The sequence below is a fragment of the Lagopus leucura genome, unplaced genomic scaffold (genome assembly GCF_019238085.1).
Source record: "Lagopus leucura isolate 7727_CA_CO unplaced genomic scaffold, USGS_WTPT01 Super-Scaffold_100016, whole genome shotgun sequence".
Lineage (NCBI taxonomy): Eukaryota > Metazoa > Chordata > Aves > Galliformes > Phasianidae > Lagopus > Lagopus leucura.
In genome coordinates, this window is record NW_024962270.1 from 14491768 (window position 1) to 14509500 (window position 17733).

The window sequence follows — 17733 nt, forward strand, 5'->3', positions numbered from 1 at the left end:
TTGCTTTCATATAACAGAGCTTTCATTGCCTTTCATTCAGTGGCACAGGTGAGGGGAGGGTGGCTGAAAAAGAAAGCAGCAGTAGGAAGACGGACCTGTGGAAGCAGTCCCATTTGCTTGTTCCCCAAATCACCTAGGTGCTCAGTTTCATTCGGTACCCTTCCAAACACGAGCCACATTTCTACCTGTTGCAGAGCTTACCTACATCTTCGCTCGCTCTGACCGCAGCTCGGGCAGCCGAGCAGCACCCGGCGGCACCCGAACCCGGCACACGTGCGGGAAGCGTTGCGGGAGGAGCGGGGGCCGCGGGGGCATCCAGAAGCACGACGCCGCACCGCACCGCACCGGGGGCGGCACCCCGTCCCGTCCCCGAGGAGCGCACTCGGAGCCCGGCGCCGCGGGGAGGGGCCGCCGCGGGGCTGCGGAGCGGCGGGTGAGCGCGGCGGCGGAGCGGCGGGGCGGGTGCTCGTGGCGGGGCCGGGCGCGTTCCCGAGGAGGGCTGTGTGCGCGTCGCTGCCGCCGCGCCGCCTTTGGAGCGCGGGGTCCGGCGTCCGCGTGAACCCGCAGCCCTTCGGGATCAGACCTCTGTGTCCGATGCCTCCGAGCAGCCGTCTGACTTAGGTGGGTTCGCCGGACTCGTCGCACTGATCGGTGCGAACGGGGCTTGGTTTTTGCCCCCTGCGTCGCTCCGGCACTGCCGGCCGTGTCCCGCACGAGTGCCGCCCCGGGACCGGGGGAGCGGGAGCCGCGCGGTGCGGGAGCCGGGCCGCGGCGGGGACGCGGTGAGAACGGCGAAGGGAGCAGCCGAAAGATGCGCGGGCAGCCGCTGGGTCCCTGATGGTCCTATTGCTGTTAGGAGTACGAACTCACAGACAGCCGCGTGTCGGGAGCAAAAGCGCAATCGCGCGTCTTTAGCGAATTGTGTGTGATACAGCTCTTGTGCCGGTAGGAGGGGCTCGAGTCGGGGCTCCGGTCGAGCTACCGAGCCGCGGGCGGTGCGAGCGGAGCGTCGCCGACCCCATCGAACCGCTTGCGGGCTCTCTGCTCTGCTCCAGCTCCAGCCTGGGCAGCGCCTCCCAGAGCCGTGCCTGCCCGCGTCCTCCGGCCACGTCCTGCGGGATGCCGAGCCTGGACAGCCCTCCCGCAAACCCCGGCACCCGTCAGAGCCCTCCGGTGCAGGCCGAGAGACTTCAGCCCTGCAGTCGGGGTTTGGAAAGGGTGCACGTGTTCCCATTCCTTGCGGTTACTGTTTCTGCCGCTCTTTTCTGCTTTGCCTCGTCCTTTTGATACTTTGGAGGATTTGATGGAGGTGGCTTAAAGAATACTGCTAGGAGCCCTTAAAACAGCCCTCGAAAACCAAGTGTAAGAGCACTCTGTTCTTAACAGCTTCACGAATGTGAGTTTTCTATTTGTTTTGCTCTCACACAATATATTTAATGACAATTAGGATTCCAGCACCTTTGTGGATTTGTGATGAGAAATACAAATACGTGTCTTGCTGCTATAAAACATTCAGCTATGTACCTGTACTGTGTGCTTTCACTACTATGCAAAGCCAACTTATGTGAACCAAAATCAAATTTCCGAGTTTCCTAAAAAGCACTGGAATTAGAATACTTGTTTCACTTACGTTGCTTGCTTGTGATTTGATGGGAGCTTTCTGAAACCAGAATGTCTCGGATTGCTGTGACCAACAGCATGGAGATATGCCCAGTGCAGATCTGATGACTCGAAACTGTCCCTCAGAACCCACAGCACAGGTTTTGGCTGTATCTGGACATTTGGGAAGCAGTTACTTCTGTAGATTTTTCTTCAGTCTTTCCTGCTGCCGCTAAGCACAAACTCAACCAAAAAGTTAAGTTTGATGTCTTACGACGTGTCCTGTTTCAGAATTAATGTTTGCCTCCGCTGGCAGTGTGGTTTAATTTACCAGTCCCAGTGCTGCAGGCAGCAGCGCAGCTACATTTTATTTTCACAGGAGAAGCTGGATGGCGGTCAGAGAAGAAGTGAGAAGTTCGGCTCGGTCCAAGCACCGCTTCGTACAGGGCTATTTATTTAAAATCCAAATAAACGTGTGTCGAGTCCACTGGTTATTTAGAATGTTTCACAAGGAAGCCCTATCTGCACATGCAGGTACTGGGATCGTGTGTAAGCGCTGAGGAAGGGTTGAGGTGTCCCTTGTTTTTTAACAGCTGGGAAAATGAGCACTTGGCGAACAACACTTTGTGTACATGGGAGAGAGTCTAAAACATTTAATGCCAGCAAACACGTCTTTAATCCGTACTGCCTGATCTCTGCTAAAATCCACTACGACTTTGACCAGAAAGCTTATTGCATTCGATACTGCTGAAGAGATCTGTTCCTATGTATGTATTTATTTCTATGAAAACTGTATAAATGGAAAGAAAGCACACGTTGGTGTGGCCAACTAGGGAGTTGAATTATTTTTCCCCCCTGAGGATTTGCAGTAATCCCCATGTTTGTACTGCGGACAGTGGATGTGGTGTGGTTGTTCTCAATATCTTTAGTTACGTAATGTAAGCACTCAGCTGTGTCATAAGTCAGGCAGAGGACAGAGCCCTGTGACTGCCGTCCCTGCTGCAGTCTGCAACGACAGGTGATGATTTGGGGAGCTGCTCTCGGTGCAGGGACTCTCGCTGTTTTTAGTGAGCTCTGGATGTGGCCTGGTCTCGAGCTGCAGTGGCTTGACTTTATTGGAATGCCACCAGAATCATGTTGAGTCATGCGTATGCAGAAGCACACACATCCTATGAAAGTCTAAAATAGCTTTCAAAAGCCATGCCAACGCCATAGATGCCATCTGAATTTCATCAGTTTCTTCTAAATTAATTCAGTAACATCATGAGACTTTGTTACTTTGATGTTGGTTTTAGTGGAAATGCAGTCCTGTCCCCCGTCATTCCCTTAGATAAGTTTCAAGAGGGCTGCCTATTCTTCAGCCCATTTAAGCTCAGTCTATTGCTTAAGCATAAAGCTGTGTGCATTTCTCTCCATCTGGAGGGCCTTATCTCCATATCTTTGGTTGACATCTTGTATGTGCAATGGAAGGAGTACTGCAGGTCAGAACTTGAAACCACCTCTTTGGCAAGCAGCAAATGCTAAGATTTGCAACTGATGGTGTTAACAAGGATCATTTCAACTTATATTCCTCCATCATTGTTGCCAACTACTGCAGTTTCCCCATAATCTCATGCGATCTCTTCATCATAGCTCACACAGAGAAATGGTCATGCAAGATGCTAAATCTTCTGACCAACTAACAAAGCAAAGCCAGGCAAAAAAGCCCAAATACACAGCTCCAAAGCTTGAAACAGGAACTGCAGTGGTTCAGAAACTGAACACGAAGGGAGTGCCAAATGTTATTTCCAAAATACCCACTTGTTGCATAGTTTTGCTGACTCAGGGGGGTTGAATTTGGGGTGACCGTAACTCCTCAAAGCACTTAAGACTGTAGGAAGTAATGAGGATCTGATTTCACAGCTCCTCTGTAAATTGTTCCTTAAACATCTGTAGGGTAAAACAGAGGTTAGAGCTCATGATTTTACTTTGCTTTGCTTAGAAGTCGAGCTAACCTCAGCCAAATGGTAGGCCAGGAGTTGCACAGCTTCTCGCGCTTTCGCTGCTGTGCGTTGGATTGTCACCTGCTGTTCCAGCCCCTTCCCCTTCCTGCCCAACAAGCAGCTTTTAATTCCACTGACATGAAGAAGCTGTCACCATTAAATATGAAAATCTGTTAAATAGAATTGCTATGATTTGTCAGAAAACGTCACAGCAGTTTGCAGTTGACCTTGTCTTAGGCTTTCTCCCAGTCTACGCTTGGTAAGACCATTTTTGTATTCCATGGGGTGGCATGGGAGGGATTGCACACATGGGTCAGGCTGCTGCGCATTGAATCTTTGCTGAGTCTTTGCTCTTTTGAGAGCCAATGCTCTTTTTAAAAATAATCATTCATAATCATTTCTAGCTTAAGAGACTTGGAGTTGCAGCCCGTCCCACGCCATCTGCGGACATTTCCTCACCCTGGCCCGCAGAACAAGGCAAAGCAGCATTGTTCCCAGGTTCCTTGCTGACTCGCTGCACATGACTGCAGCCAGGTAACAGGGACCTGAGGCTCTTCTTCCCATCTCAGGATAAATCTTGTCTCTGTGACTCAAAAAGCCATGCATATCTTCTGGTGTACTGGAAGTGCTGGGCAGGGGAAGGCTTAGAAAAGATGCATTCTCTCAACCTGTTTTCTGTCAAAGTGGTGCCAGGATTTCTGAGCTCTGAATTTACCTTCTGTTTTCTGTGATAGATTTCACTGGTCAGCTGGGAGAAGCAAAAGGGTGAGGGAGAGAAAGAGAGGCAGCCCGGCTGTGTGGTTTATGTGGTATTTGAGAAATGGGCCAAGAGCTTCTATGTAAATTTAAACTGCAGTCCCATATATACAGTATATTTATCCAGGAATATGCTACAAGCTGGGAATATGTATTAGCATGCTTTCTTGACTTTGTTGCTGTTTCAAGCAATGCGTTTCATTTAAGTCTGCCAGGAAATGATTTAGCACCTCAGAGGCAGCTCATGGGTTTATATAACTGACTCTTTAAATCTTGATTTAAAAAAAGGGAGATGGGAAGATGATGTTATTGAGAATGGGGCATAGAAAACCTCCCGTGCACTGGGAAAGTAAAGTCACCTGGAGCTGCTATTTCAGAACAGCTGTGTGGAAGTTCCTTTCAGAATTCTTTGTTCTTTCTTTGCAGATACATGAGGAAAGATGGTATTTCCAGGTGTGTAGAGCTGTACAGTTTCAAAGTTGTCAGTCCTTTGGAAGAGGCATAGCTTGCAGCCGTTCCCCTTCAGAGTGTGTTTCAAAACCACAGGGTGGTGGATTTGCTTACTCTTAAGAGTTCAGGAGCAGTAATGATAGAGTGAGCAGAAGCACAGTGAACAGCCTACACGTATAATGTTAACTACCAACATGGACTTCTTTAAGCACTGATTTTTTGAAGTCCTTTCCTTTTGGGGGGATGCAGCCTTTGTGCATTATCGCTTTGTTGCCACAGTGATGTCTGAAGATTTGATGAATGTTAAACTCCTAATGCTGTGATATTTTATTGTGGAAGAAAATATATTAAAATGTTAAGGTTCTTAAAATAAATCAGCTTAAAGCAAGAAATCAGAGTCAAGGAAAGGCTATCATTTATCGCTGAAGTTCTTACTTTAGTTGATTTGTTGAGCTCATAGACTATGCTGAGGGTTATGTGCTGTGGTTTTAATGAGAAGCAGTGTGAAATTGTGTTAAGAGGAAAGAGAAAAAGGGGAGCAAAGCAGCACCCAAAGAGTGGTGAAAGTCCCTTTCCCTGTGCAGGGGATTTTGCATGCGTAACGTATGTGGGACTCTCCAGAGATGACGTACCTGCTGGTTTTGTAGCAGCCTCTGAGCAGAGGAAAAGCTTCACCATGTCAACAGCTTTACTGATGACTAGTAGTCACTCTGCAGTGCTCAGTGATATTCCCTTGGGATTTGTTATGGTTATTTTACTCATATCTCATTATTTTTAGCAATTACATATGAATTTATGGTGGAAAAACTTTATGTAACCTAGGGGAAATATCCAGAATCTCAGCAGTATTTGTACTTGGTTACAGTTGCCTTAGTGAAAGAGTAAAATTCATCCACTGTGAGAAAATAATGCAGTCTTGGTGTTCTGCAATCAAGAAAGCAACTCAAATCCATCCTGTAACTTCTCTTAGCAACCTTTCATTGCTTTTAAAGGCAATCTAGTCTGTAATTCACATCATATATAAATATTCCTTAATAAATGGAGATCTTGCTTAGCATTTGTGTCCAAAGGTAGCTGAGCGCAGAGCAAGCATGCCTTGTCCTTAGGCTGCACACTGGCTTATCTCCAGGCAGTGCCTCAGTTTGTCCCCTTGCAGGCAGTATTGGTGCATTAGCCTCTGTGCTGTACTCACAGGAGCTGTTTCATGGCCTGATCTGTGTTTGCCTTCTCACGTAGGTGCTGCTAAAACCAGCAGAAGAGATGGGTGACTTTTCAGCTCATGGCACAGGGTGACAAGTGCTCCTTGTCCCAGTGGGATTTGTGTTCGCTGGTATTTCACTGGATGGAAGCTGCCAAAATTGAAAGCAAAAAGTTGGTACCCAAAGCCAACACTGTTGGATCTCAAGTGTGTTGTGTCTGGGCCAGCAAGGTGGACCAGAGTGGTGGGGCTGGATAGTGGCATTTGTCCTGGGAGAGCTGTACATATCTCCTAAACCACTTCATAGAGCAGAAGGAGGACGATGGACTTCAATTTGTCATGACTCAAGCAGCTTTTTCAGATACTGCTGTTCCCGTGGCAGTAGGTGGACCCATCAGCTCAGCACTTGCTTAAGCTCTGTAGCTGTACCCTTTGAAATGGGATGGACCAAGCTGAGATCCAGTTCAAGCATGTGTTTAAGTGACTTGGTGACTCAGAACTGTAATTCATTCAACAGTTTTAGGTAAAATTCTTCTGCAATTAGCATATTTCCTGCTTGTAGATATCTAATCATTAGGTATTTTTCCCTTCCCATTATGATGGGAGCAATGCCAGCGTATGTAAGAGACAGTTGGGAACAAACTGGATATTTAAAGATTCCCAGAACTTGAATCTGAGAAATATGTGAGGCTGCTGTGTCAGGACTCTGCTGGGGTATGGAACTGTTCTGGCAACATTGTCTCAATATGGGATATGTTTTATTATGTGATGATTTTCAAACTCTGGGCAGGCTGGGCCAAGTTGTGAGGTGGAGCAATTGATTTCTAGTTTAACTCAGCCTTTTGATGCCAGTGATTCTGTAGGAGTTCCCACAGCTGAAGTGTAGCTAGTGAACTTAAAGTTATCTTAGATATTTATAGGGTGCCTATTCTTGTAGGGTCTTTCTAACCATCGTTACAGAGAGAGGGAGGATGGGAAAAGACTCCAAAACACAGTTCCAGGCACCAGGAGCTTTGGGTTCAGTCTCGGTTTGTGGTTTCTGGAAGAGTCACTGGATTGCTCTGCCTCAGTTCCCCATCTGTATCTGCAGTAAGACTGCATTCTGTGCAGAGGGACACAGGTCTGGCGCTTGTGATTAATCTTGCAGATACCAAGTGGTGGGAGTAAATTTATTATTACTCAGTGCATTCGACTTGTTTTGCAGTTTGTGAAATGAAACAGATACTGTATGCCTGCCTTTAAGCAGAGGAAAGCTAACAAAGGAAAAGAGACGTTACCATTGCCTACTGATTTGAGTTAAATGTCAGCAGTATGCAGTTCTAACTTGTATTTTTCTGTTCATTTCCCTTTGGAGCAATAAAGCCTGCAGGCAGGACGTTCAGGGACCTCACTGCCCTTCTCTGAACGTTAACGGTCACTTTATCTTTAGCCTTGTGTTTGCAGGCACTGGAGTCATACAGCCTTTTCCTCAGAGCTGTGCTTCTGTCATTTCCCGTATTGTTACTTCAGCCCGTGAGATGGCATCTGAGATGACCTTCGCTTTTGAATCTTTATTTCAGTGGCGGTAGAAATTCAGGATGCTGATGGCCTTCAGAACATTCTTCCAGATGTGCGAGTCCCTAATTATACCTGTGCAAACAAATGAGGAGTAATTCCGTCGAAGAGGTGGGCCTACATCAGCGCGAAGCCAATATCCAGGGAAGTCATTAAACTTGATTGCTTATTCACAGCACAGGCGTTGCTGGCAGCGTAGGTCTGATCCGTCTCCAAGGGTGCACGGTGTGTTGCAAGAACACTGACTGCATCTCTCCCTAGAGGGGAATTTGGGAAGGATGGGGTGTAGAGAACTCCAGTCATTATTCAAGGCGTCTCGTGATATTTGTTTAGACTCGGTAGCTGTTACCTCTGATGTTCGACACGCAGACTAGGCAGTGATCCATGCGCCTGAAGCTACGTACCGTGTTCTCACATTTCTTTCCAGATGGTCGTGCATATTGGTGCCTGCCTGGACTCCAAGGAGGAAAAGCCGTGTTGTTGGAACGTCGTGTTTTTTAACAGAGTATTTTCCTAAGTCAGAATGTGTAGAAATAGAGCTCCTTTGTTCAGCTTCCACACTACCCAAACTTAGACAAAAGAACCACAGTTTTCCAGTATAGAAAATGTTGACCATGCTGGTATTTTCGCAGGAAATACCAAGCTCTTCCTCTGTGTCAAAAAATAAAAGTAACAAAAATCTGCTTTTCATTCGAACTCATTATAATGTTAAATTTTAGATTTATGGTCTTGGATGGAAAAAAAGCAGAGACATGAGAGGGAGCACTTCCTGCTATATTGTCTATGTACACAGGGGCCTCCTTAATTTCTCTATAAATAATGCATTTTTACATGCAAATCAATTGCAAATTAGTAAAATGTCCCTCAAACACCCCTCCCTCCATCTGTAATTGTTTGTTTGGCAATTGATATTTTCTGACACTGAAGTGTGAGCACACGTCTGTGATCCTGCTGCAAATCTGGGGGAAATTACCTTTTAAAGGACACGTGGTCCGACCTTCATCTCCAGATAATCCAGGAAGAGACTGTTTGACTGTGCAGACACAAGAGGCACAGACTAGGCAAGAGAGGTGCAGTGTACTGGTATCTTTTTTGCCATATTTTAAATTCAGTAATACACTGGATATACCATACTGAGGTTAATCTTTGCTCCTTGCTCAGAATTGAAGATGTTGGTGAGAAACTGTGAAGCAATTCATAATTGGAACTGCCAAACACTAGAACCAGAGACTATATGTATTGCTGCAGTCTTTACAATATTCTTTTTATTGAAGGATCTTGCAGCAAGTCCTCCAGCAGGAAATAACAACCACTAAAATCCCCCAAATCCCAGACACTGCACACAAAGTGTAAAAACAGACACAATTAGATCAACATACAGTAATCAGACTCCAAAGCAAGTATCGTGGCAAATTCTTCAGGCTCAGATGCATCAATAAGAAGCTGGTATAATGCACAGTTAGAGGCTCCTGGCTGTACTCTACTTTCGGAGATAGGCTTTGACCCTCATTTTCCTTCTTATATTAATCACAGATGAATGTCTGAACTCTGAAAGGCAGAAATCCTCTTATCTTCACTTCTTTGTTTTCTGCAGAATGCTGTGGGTGATTCCAACCCAGTTGCTTAAAGCTCTGATAGTACAGCTTTTAACAGTGATGTGTGGACAGTTGTTTCTTGAGTATTGCAGCATTTTTGCTGAAAATTCCCAAGCCAGGCCCATTTGCCAGCCCAAGAATCTCACTTGTAAGAAAAATGAACATGTTTCTCGTTGGAAAAGTGCTCCTGAGGGTCACATTTATGCTAGCACGTGGTTAAATGGTCCATGTGCCAAATGCAAAGAGCACTGTGGTGTGGGGAGAGCAACCTGCAGTATTGCAGTTAGATTTCGGTGCAGGATTTGTTGCAGGTTATTGTGGATGGAAGGGCTCAACATGTTTGGTTCAGTTGGAATGGCACAGATTTCTAAGTACTGAGGCAAGATCAAGTGCAGCATAGAAACTAGTCTGAAAACTCTCAATCTCCAGTTGGATGTTGGGAAAAAATTATTCTCTGAAAGAATGGGCTTCCTGGGGAGGTGGTGGGGAGGTGTTCAAGAAATGTGTAAATGTGGTACTAAGGGACATGGTTTAGCAGGGAAATAGTGGTGGTAGGTGGGTGGTTGGACTGGATGATCTTGGAGGTCTTTTCCAACCTTTATGGTTGTATGGCTCTATGATTCTTTTCTATGAACCTATGTTCCAGCGCTTGATGATAGCAGCTGGAGAGCTGGGAGCTAGACTCTGGCCTGTGGATTTGCCCCACACACCTTGTTTCATGCCCAGACATTTGACTATGTTACTTTTTCACTGAATTCTCACTTGAGAAGTGCTGTGCTTTTCACAGCAGCAAAGCCTACCAGAGCAGCACAGCCAAAGCATGACCTTGTTAGGGACTGGGAGAAAGGGAAGTAGGCTGCGTTTTGGTAGGGGCTGAGGGCTAGAAGTGAGAGACCAACGTGTGCCTTGTGAATAGGAAGTCAAGGCAGAGACACTGACATACACTGGGATTGTGCTATGGTCTGCCAGTTTACAATAGGATTTCTCTTCCTACCCTTACACTTGCAGGCTGAAAAGTTCACCGAAAACTTCTGTCTCCTGAAAATTGGTTAAGAAATGGTCTAACAGCGATGTTTAAAAACAGTTGGTGAATCACGAGGTGTCAAAACCCCGTGACATCTGGTCCTCCCTGCTGTGTTGCACTGTGCACGTGTCCTGATGCTGCTCAAGCCAGCTTTGAGTGGGCTTTTTGAGAAGCATGAAGTGTTTGCTGTCTCAGAGCCCAGAAGGTAAGGACACGGTTCGCCCTTGGAGATTTAGCTGCAAGAGGCTGTGAGAAAAGCAGTAGATCTGTTGGACATGAAACATATTTTGCATTGCTTGCTGTGTGTGTAGCTCCTAACACCTCTGCTGTCGGGCTGCTGGTGTGCACCCTGTGTACGTGTGTGTGTGTAGGAAGTGGCTGTGGAAACGGGCCAGTGTGTTCAGCTTATTTTGAGTTTCCTGTTTTGGATTACCAGTTGCTGTTGGTTACTTACTTTGAAGAGGTCTTTCTTGTTGAAATTGCCCATGAAACAGCTAAGTCTCTGATTTTGTGAATTATATCTTAGTGCAACCTTTCTCGATGATTGAGGCACTGGCCTTGCTCAGACTTGCCTTCCTCCTTCCCTTTGGAGAAATTAAGAAACTTGGGAATCTTCACAGGCACTGCCGCTACCTCTGCATCACCCCGAGGAAGGGCACCTGGCCATCTGGAGCACTCGTTCCACCTGCAGACAGACAGAGAGGATGAAGGCAGATTAGGATGTGCAGTGATCGAGGGAATAGTAAGGTTATTGGGCTGTGGGGGGAGCAGTGGCAGTGAGTAGGAAGAAGTCAAGGGAAATGCTTGTTTCAAACAGAAATGGTCTAGAATGTTTGTTTTTTCAGTCAGGCCAAGCCACAGACTTTAGAGGAAATTCAGATCTGATTCAGCTTCCAGGTGTCTAAACTTGCTCTCTCCCCTATCTTTAAAGAACAATCTTTAGTTTGCCAAAGTCTGTATTCTGTGGTTATTCGGTGTTCATCTACTTACCAAGCTGAAAACAGCTTTTATTAATTAACTGGCAGCAGAGCAGCCCACTCATTTAGCACTTGACGAGGAACGAGCTAATGTCAGCCTGGCTCCTGTTTGACTGCATGACCTGTATAAGCATCACGTAACTGCTTACTTGCACTGTGGACTTGGAGCCATGATATTTATCAACATCACAGGTTTTGGATCTCTACCCAGAAAGCTCCACGTGTAGCTACTTGGAGCTGTGCAACAGATGAAGAATCAGAGCCACGAATAAGAAACGCTGCCATGAAGACTTGGAGACTGATATGGAGATAGAGAATAAAAAGGAGTAAATCCTGAGGTGGGGTAATTATTTTTAATGACTGTTTACCAGTCTGTGCTTCTTGGAAAGTAAAGGGTCTTTCTAAGTGGTGCAGTGCGTGTGGGTGAATCTGCCAGCTCCTGGGAACAAGACTACATTTGACCTACATGAGCACCAACAGATGAAGATTTGCACTTTCAAGTAAGTAACTTCAAGACAAAAACCGAACACGTGCAAGACAAAAGAACAATGACAGGAAACATTCTGAGGGCAAACCATCTCAGGTAGTTAGCAGACAAGGAATCTGCTTTGTGTTATTAAAAAAAAATGATCTTCTGAATCATGAGGGCCTTACTCTATGCTAGTTAAAACTATGAAATTCTTCCAAAGCCATCAGGATTACGCCCTTCCACTGCCTGTTGGATTGAGCCTTCCCCCTAGAAAGCCATTTGATCTTTCTTGCTTTTAAATACAAATGTGAACTTCTGATGAGGTTTCCTTCGTTTCTTGCTAGAAATGTTTCTTTTGGCAGCGGTTTCTGAACCAAATGCTGGGCAGATTTCAAATGCAGCCCCATGACTGAGGTTTTGTACCAGTGAGAATGTTTCCCCAGTAATCTCCCTGAATTCTTTCTCCGTGGTTGATAACCTACAACCAAAGTTTTGGGTTTGACTTTTTTTCTGTGGGCTTCTCAGTGGGTGGAGGCTAAGGCTCGTAGCTGGCTCGTAATTAGGATGAAGAGTTTGGACTGGAATCGTTGTGACAAAAACAGTAATTCAGGACAGCAGTAAAACTAAAATCAACTTGTGCTAGTGCATTTTTGCATCTTTTGCAAATAGGAAGCACATCTTCAGGTCAGGTTGGATTTGCAGTTTTTCTGTGGATGGCATTGTGAAAGTTTTTTCTCTTCTGCTGGGAAGCTAGATGAGAATATGATTCAGTTTGTTAGTGATAGCTCTTGCACTTGATATCATTTATTGTTTGTGTCACAGCTTTCCTTTATGTATGGGATTTTATAGAAAATAAATGGTGTTCAAAGGTTCATAATTCATAGGTTACACAGTTCTGCACTGTTATGAAGCTGCTGCAACAGTCCGTTCTGGGACTGTGCACCACGGGGACATTTCTCAAACTTTGTGTCTCTATTGCAGGAAAGGTGTTAAAATATTTCTCTTAATATTCTAGAAGAAATGATCCACGTTAGACACTGGTATCCATTGATGGTGCATTTCAGCAGTGGTGACAGTGACAGTGAGGCATCTCCACTGGTGCAGGTTTTGACAAGCACAGCATCCAGGCTCTTGCTCATCACTGGCAAAAATGCAGAGCTAGTAGTGGTGACTTTATGAAAAACAGTGTTTTGTAGCTGAGAATTTGCTCTATGAAATGGTGTGATCGTGCTCTTTGCATCAGTTGTAGTTTCCATGGAAATAAATAGGGGGGCATTACTTTCAGAGAGACCTTTGTGTATGTGGCCCGAGGCAGTTTCTGTTCACTCAGTGCTGCCCAGGCGAACCAAAATGTTGGGCACCTGTTCTGCATGGACTTAATGCAGCATAATGCTGATGTGTGGGCAGCCCTGCTGACCCTGGGCTTGGGTCATTGTCTGAACAGAGCTGCTGTGGACATGTTCCCAGCATTAAACCAGAGCTGTTCTTCTTCTTCTGCACCCACGAGGGTCTCCTAGTGGCAGTGAGGCACAGCTGCTGTACATGCCATCAGTGGGCATTGCCGGGCAGGATTTTTCTAATACAGACATGGTAGCTGTTTGAAATTCCAGAGCTTCTCGCCTGGCCTTGCGGTACTGCAGGGACGTAGTTTTGGCTGTTAATGTGTGGAGCAGCACATTAGAATCGCTTGTGATTTACAGTGAGTTGGGCTGACGCTTGTGCTGTAAGGTCCTGTGCACCCTTTGTGTGCTGGAGAATGGCTGCAGGTTTGTGTGGTGATGGTGTGAGTATTTTCTGTAGCCCGTTTAAAAAATAACAAAAATGATATAATCTCTTCGGGGCTTCTTTATATCCTAATTACAGTCAGTCCCCTCATTAGCCCCGCAGGGAGACGGAACCAAATGCCATATGGTATTTGACACTTAGGATGCCGTGCTCACCAAGAGCTGGAAGGAGGCAGGGAAAGGGGGAGTTAACAATTCATAACCATGTATGGAGCAGGCACAGCCCTCCTTGGACCCGGTTCAGCAGAGTCTGAGGGCCTCAGATCAGGAACTTTATCTGGCTAGTAATTGCATCGGCACACTGCCTTCTTGTGTGTGCGTGTGGGCACTCAGTGAGCAGGGCACAGCGCTGCCGAGTCTTTGTGCTAGCATCTGTGTGTAAGGATGAATTAAATGCCTGCACACCTCTGCGAAGGACCATGGCTGGATTCTACAGCTGCCTGAGAAGTGAGAAGTAAGTGCCATGCGGAGCCCTCCCCTGCACCACGGTGGGTACGCTCACGCTCTGCTTCTCTGGTACTGCAGCAGCGCTGCACGCTGTGCTCCTGCCCTGGGACCAAAATGCCCTTCTGAGCACCAAAGTGCAAAAAGTCAATATTGGAAAAGTCATGACCGAAATGCCAATTTGATGAGAAGTAGTTGTTTCTTTTTCCTTCACAGATATACATGTCCAGCAGCAAACACTGAACAGGGAATGAATTTTTTGCAGTCCAGGTGTAGTGATGGGAAAGTGTTCTTTATTAATTAGCTGCACTGTTCATGTATTAACAAATAACAAGAAATACAGAAATGCACGTTGGCTTTAAAAAATACTCAACTAGAAATCTGATATTAAATGTTTTTGAGTATCTAACCTGAGGTTTGTTCTGTAATTCCACCCTGCTGAGAGATTTGATTTGCAAGAAATTCTTTTGATTGCAGAGCGGGCTGCAGAGGGAGAAGTGGATGGGACAATGCACATTAGTGTTGGTGCTTTAAGTCACCACGAAGACAGCTTTTCTCTTTCCTCTGACATTCTCCCTGCTAAGGAGTGGAAGAAAATTTTCTGCTGCAAAAACTGAGGGTTGTTTTTGATGATTATTTGCATCAGCAGACTGTAGAGGGCTCTACTTTTGCATACAATATAGGATTACAGAAAGTGAAAATTAACAGTGAAAAGCAAGCAAAATTGTACCTTGAGGCTTAAGATATGAATGATGATAGTTAAAGGTAAGGATGAAGGCTTGGATAGCAGCTCAAAAGCAAAGCTTACAGCTTCCTCCTCCTCCTCTTCGTACCTCTCCTAAAGGCTGCAGCCCTTATGCCAGCTGTCTCACTTTACTCTGCTGAACTACGGATTTTCAAAGTCTCCCAGTTCTTTCTGGATTTCAGTTAGCATTCCCATCCTATGCTGACTCTTTTCCTCCTTTGAAACTTGTGACAGTGGGAGGTAAGTATTTGGAAAGCAAGTCTATGTTAGGAATGAGGGGGCATGCAGTTGTGGAAGGCAAGGAGAGCCTATAAAAGATGGGCAGCAGATGAAGCTTCTTTCGTATGACATACGATCACTTCCTTCCTTGTGGAAATCTACCTGGTTCATAAAGGACAGCATTTTTTTTTTCTAAACAAACTCTTCTTTCTTGTTATTCTTCAGTTTGGTTTTGACACTGGATATGTGTGTAGATTATGTTCCTCATCCTGTTGTCTCAGCCCTGTGACGTGTTCCCAAGTGGATTAGTGACTATTAATACTTTGTACTCGTTGCAAATTTACATGCAGCTTTGGCAGTGGTTATTGGCTGTTAAAATGAATCTCAGACATTAATTTCAGCAACAATGATGTTTGGAGCCTGAGATTAATTGTGGATTAAGTTCCTTTTGAGTTTCACCCAAAGTATTTGTCCTTCTGGACAGCATCGAATGTGTCACAGGAGAAGCTTCCCAAATCCTCATGTGGTTGTTGGACCTGTGGGAGTTACTTTGCTTTGTGAATGAAATGCATTTTATGTTTTAAGCAATTGGCTTACGCACAAGTAACGATTTAGCCAAAGCAGCCCAGAGCTCCAGCACTGAAACCCAGCACTGACACTGGGAAAGAGCTCCTCTGAGCTGCTGCACCCAGCAGGGGCTCGTGGGCTGTTCTAAGAGCTGCTTTGGGTCACTGTCTCCTGCGCTGCTGCCACATCAGCCTTCAGTGCCCCACGTTTCGCCTTTGTGCACAGCAGTGATGTGCAGCTGAGCCAGTCGTTCTGTGTTGAGTCCCACCCCTGTGCTTTGTTAATGCTCTTGGAGGAGATGCCATCCTAAGAAAAAAACTTTAAAAATCCTAATGTAATGTAACAGCACCAATCTTAATCAGCTGAATAAAAATACTGCAGATTGCTTTCTTGTTTCTCTTTAACCAGCATTGGCAACCCCAATGCTGATCTTAAACTGTTCCTGCAGTAAGTCTGTAGCTCTTGTGGCTCATCCTTGTTGCAGAGCTATGCTGTACTTGGTCCTGGTCTGCTACTGGAAAAGTCAATCAGCTTTAAGCAGATATGATGCAGTTTTCTAAGGTCTGCAGAAGAATCTGTTAATATCTGCCTTTCTGTTATTGGTACTAGCCAGATACATAATTATGAGCTGAAAAAATGTGTTTGCTTGAACAGTAAGATTCACTGATGGTCAATGCAAACTGCCAATTTCCAAAGACAAATATAGCATGTTAGAAGCTATATAAAGTGTTTGGCTGAAGGCTTTGCCTGCCAGCTCAGAGCCAGCTCCTATAACAGACTCCGAGGAAACATATTTAATTGGTCTGTAGTTAAGGTGGTCACTGGAGATTTCATGGTGCCTTTAACAAGCACTCCTGGAATTATGAGCATGCTTCAGCTTGAGTGTGTTCTGCCACACCAAGCTCTGCACTTCCAGTGGAATAATTCATTTCTTTCTTTTGGTCCAAAACTGTCAAAAAGTGCTGAAAAATACATTCTGAAAAATGTGCACTCTTGTCCCGAAGACATGTTCAGCATTTGGGAAGAGCTCTTGATCAAGGGATGCATTGGGAAATTGTCAATATATTGTAGTTTGAGGTGAAAGTCATTGTCAGCGTAGACTGATACGACCGTTCCATCAAGTGAAGTTTATTTTCAGCTTAGGTGCTGCTGCATTGCTGCAAGTGAACTGGGTGTGCTTTGAAACTCCACCAAGTGCTACTCAAGTAGCAGCTCGGTACTGTGGGGAGCGGGGCAGTTCCAAACTGTCAGCAGCTCATTTGCTTCCTGCAGCATCCCGCTTTTGGGAGCCACATCACTGCAGAGGGGTTGTGGCAGGAGACTGCCCATCACACTCTGCTCTTTAGCACACGCTAAAGATGTGGAGCATTTCTCAAGCTGTTCATTTCCAGACAGAGGTGACAGTGCCTGGTTTCAGGAAATGCTGTGTGGAGGGTAGGGGAGGGAAAGAACTGGAGGAGGGATGTACTTTTTGGAAAGCGGGGAGCTCTCTTCACTGGGGCCAAGTCAGACAGGGTGGACTGAACAGAAGACTCCCCAGGCATTATAATCCCTTGGGAGTCTTTCAATGTGCAACCTATGAACTTGCTCCTGTTCATGGCACTTTACCAGCATTTGGACACTGGTGAGCATTTTGTCTTCAGCTCACAAGGGTTGCTCAGCTCAGTGCTTAATACTAAAAGCATTCAGACTTAAACCCTGTTTTCTTACACAAGAATAATAGAGAGGGTGAACAAAAGCAGCCAGGAGGTGGCAGAGCCATGGCACCACAGCACAGTTAGTACAGTGGTGCTGTATTATTAACAGAAAGAACAACTATTTCTAATTGTTGATTCTTTCCTTCTGACTCATCCCTGTGCAAGAAGTTCAGTTGTGTCTTACTACGGCCAGTGAATCACTCCACTCTGCCAGTCCTCCTCCTGCTGCTCACACTTCTCTCTGCATGGTGTCTGGTGGCTAAGCATGCCATGGTGGCTAAGCAGCCAACATGATGTGGTGAATTTGCTGGCTGCAGGCTGAGGAATTTGAGGCAGCTGTGCCCCTATGGTTGGTTTCAGCACAGAAGCCCCCTCTCTATCACTGCAATACCAAGTGTCTGCTGAACATGCACCCCTAATGCCTGTCCTGCTCCTATTCCACTGAAGCAGGAGCTTCTTGGCTTGGTAAAATCTGCTGAACGTGATTTTCACTCTTCTGCACCATTTGGCTGGAGTTTTTGTCTACCTTATTTTGCCAGATTGAGCCCTAAAAACATCTTGCCATACTTTTAGCTCATATTGTCTCCTTATGCCACTAAGAATGTCTGGCTTTGTACCCTTTCAGTAAAAGAGAGAGATTAATTTTTTGTTTCCTTCCTGTACAGAGGTCTGG

At 45.7% G+C, this 17733-nt stretch overlaps 1 protein-coding gene across 4 annotated transcripts in view; it reads left to right on the forward strand.

Annotated features, from left to right (window-relative positions):
* The first annotated feature begins 544 nt into the window (after positions 1–544).
* KIAA1210 (KIAA1210 ortholog) overlaps positions 545–17733 on the forward strand; it is a 52659-nt gene continuing 35470 nt past the window's right edge. For 3 of the 4 annotated variants that reach the window (XM_042876578.1, XM_042876579.1, XM_042876583.1), the window contains exon 1: positions 13668–13842. In XM_042876578.1, coding sequence (XP_042732512.1) covers positions 13808–13842 — 35 coding nt within the window. In that variant the 5' untranslated portion in view covers positions 13668–13807. Of the gene's footprint in view, positions 622–13667; positions 13843–17733 lie in introns of those variants that run through there. The other variant, XM_042876582.1, reaches the window with a different exon arrangement.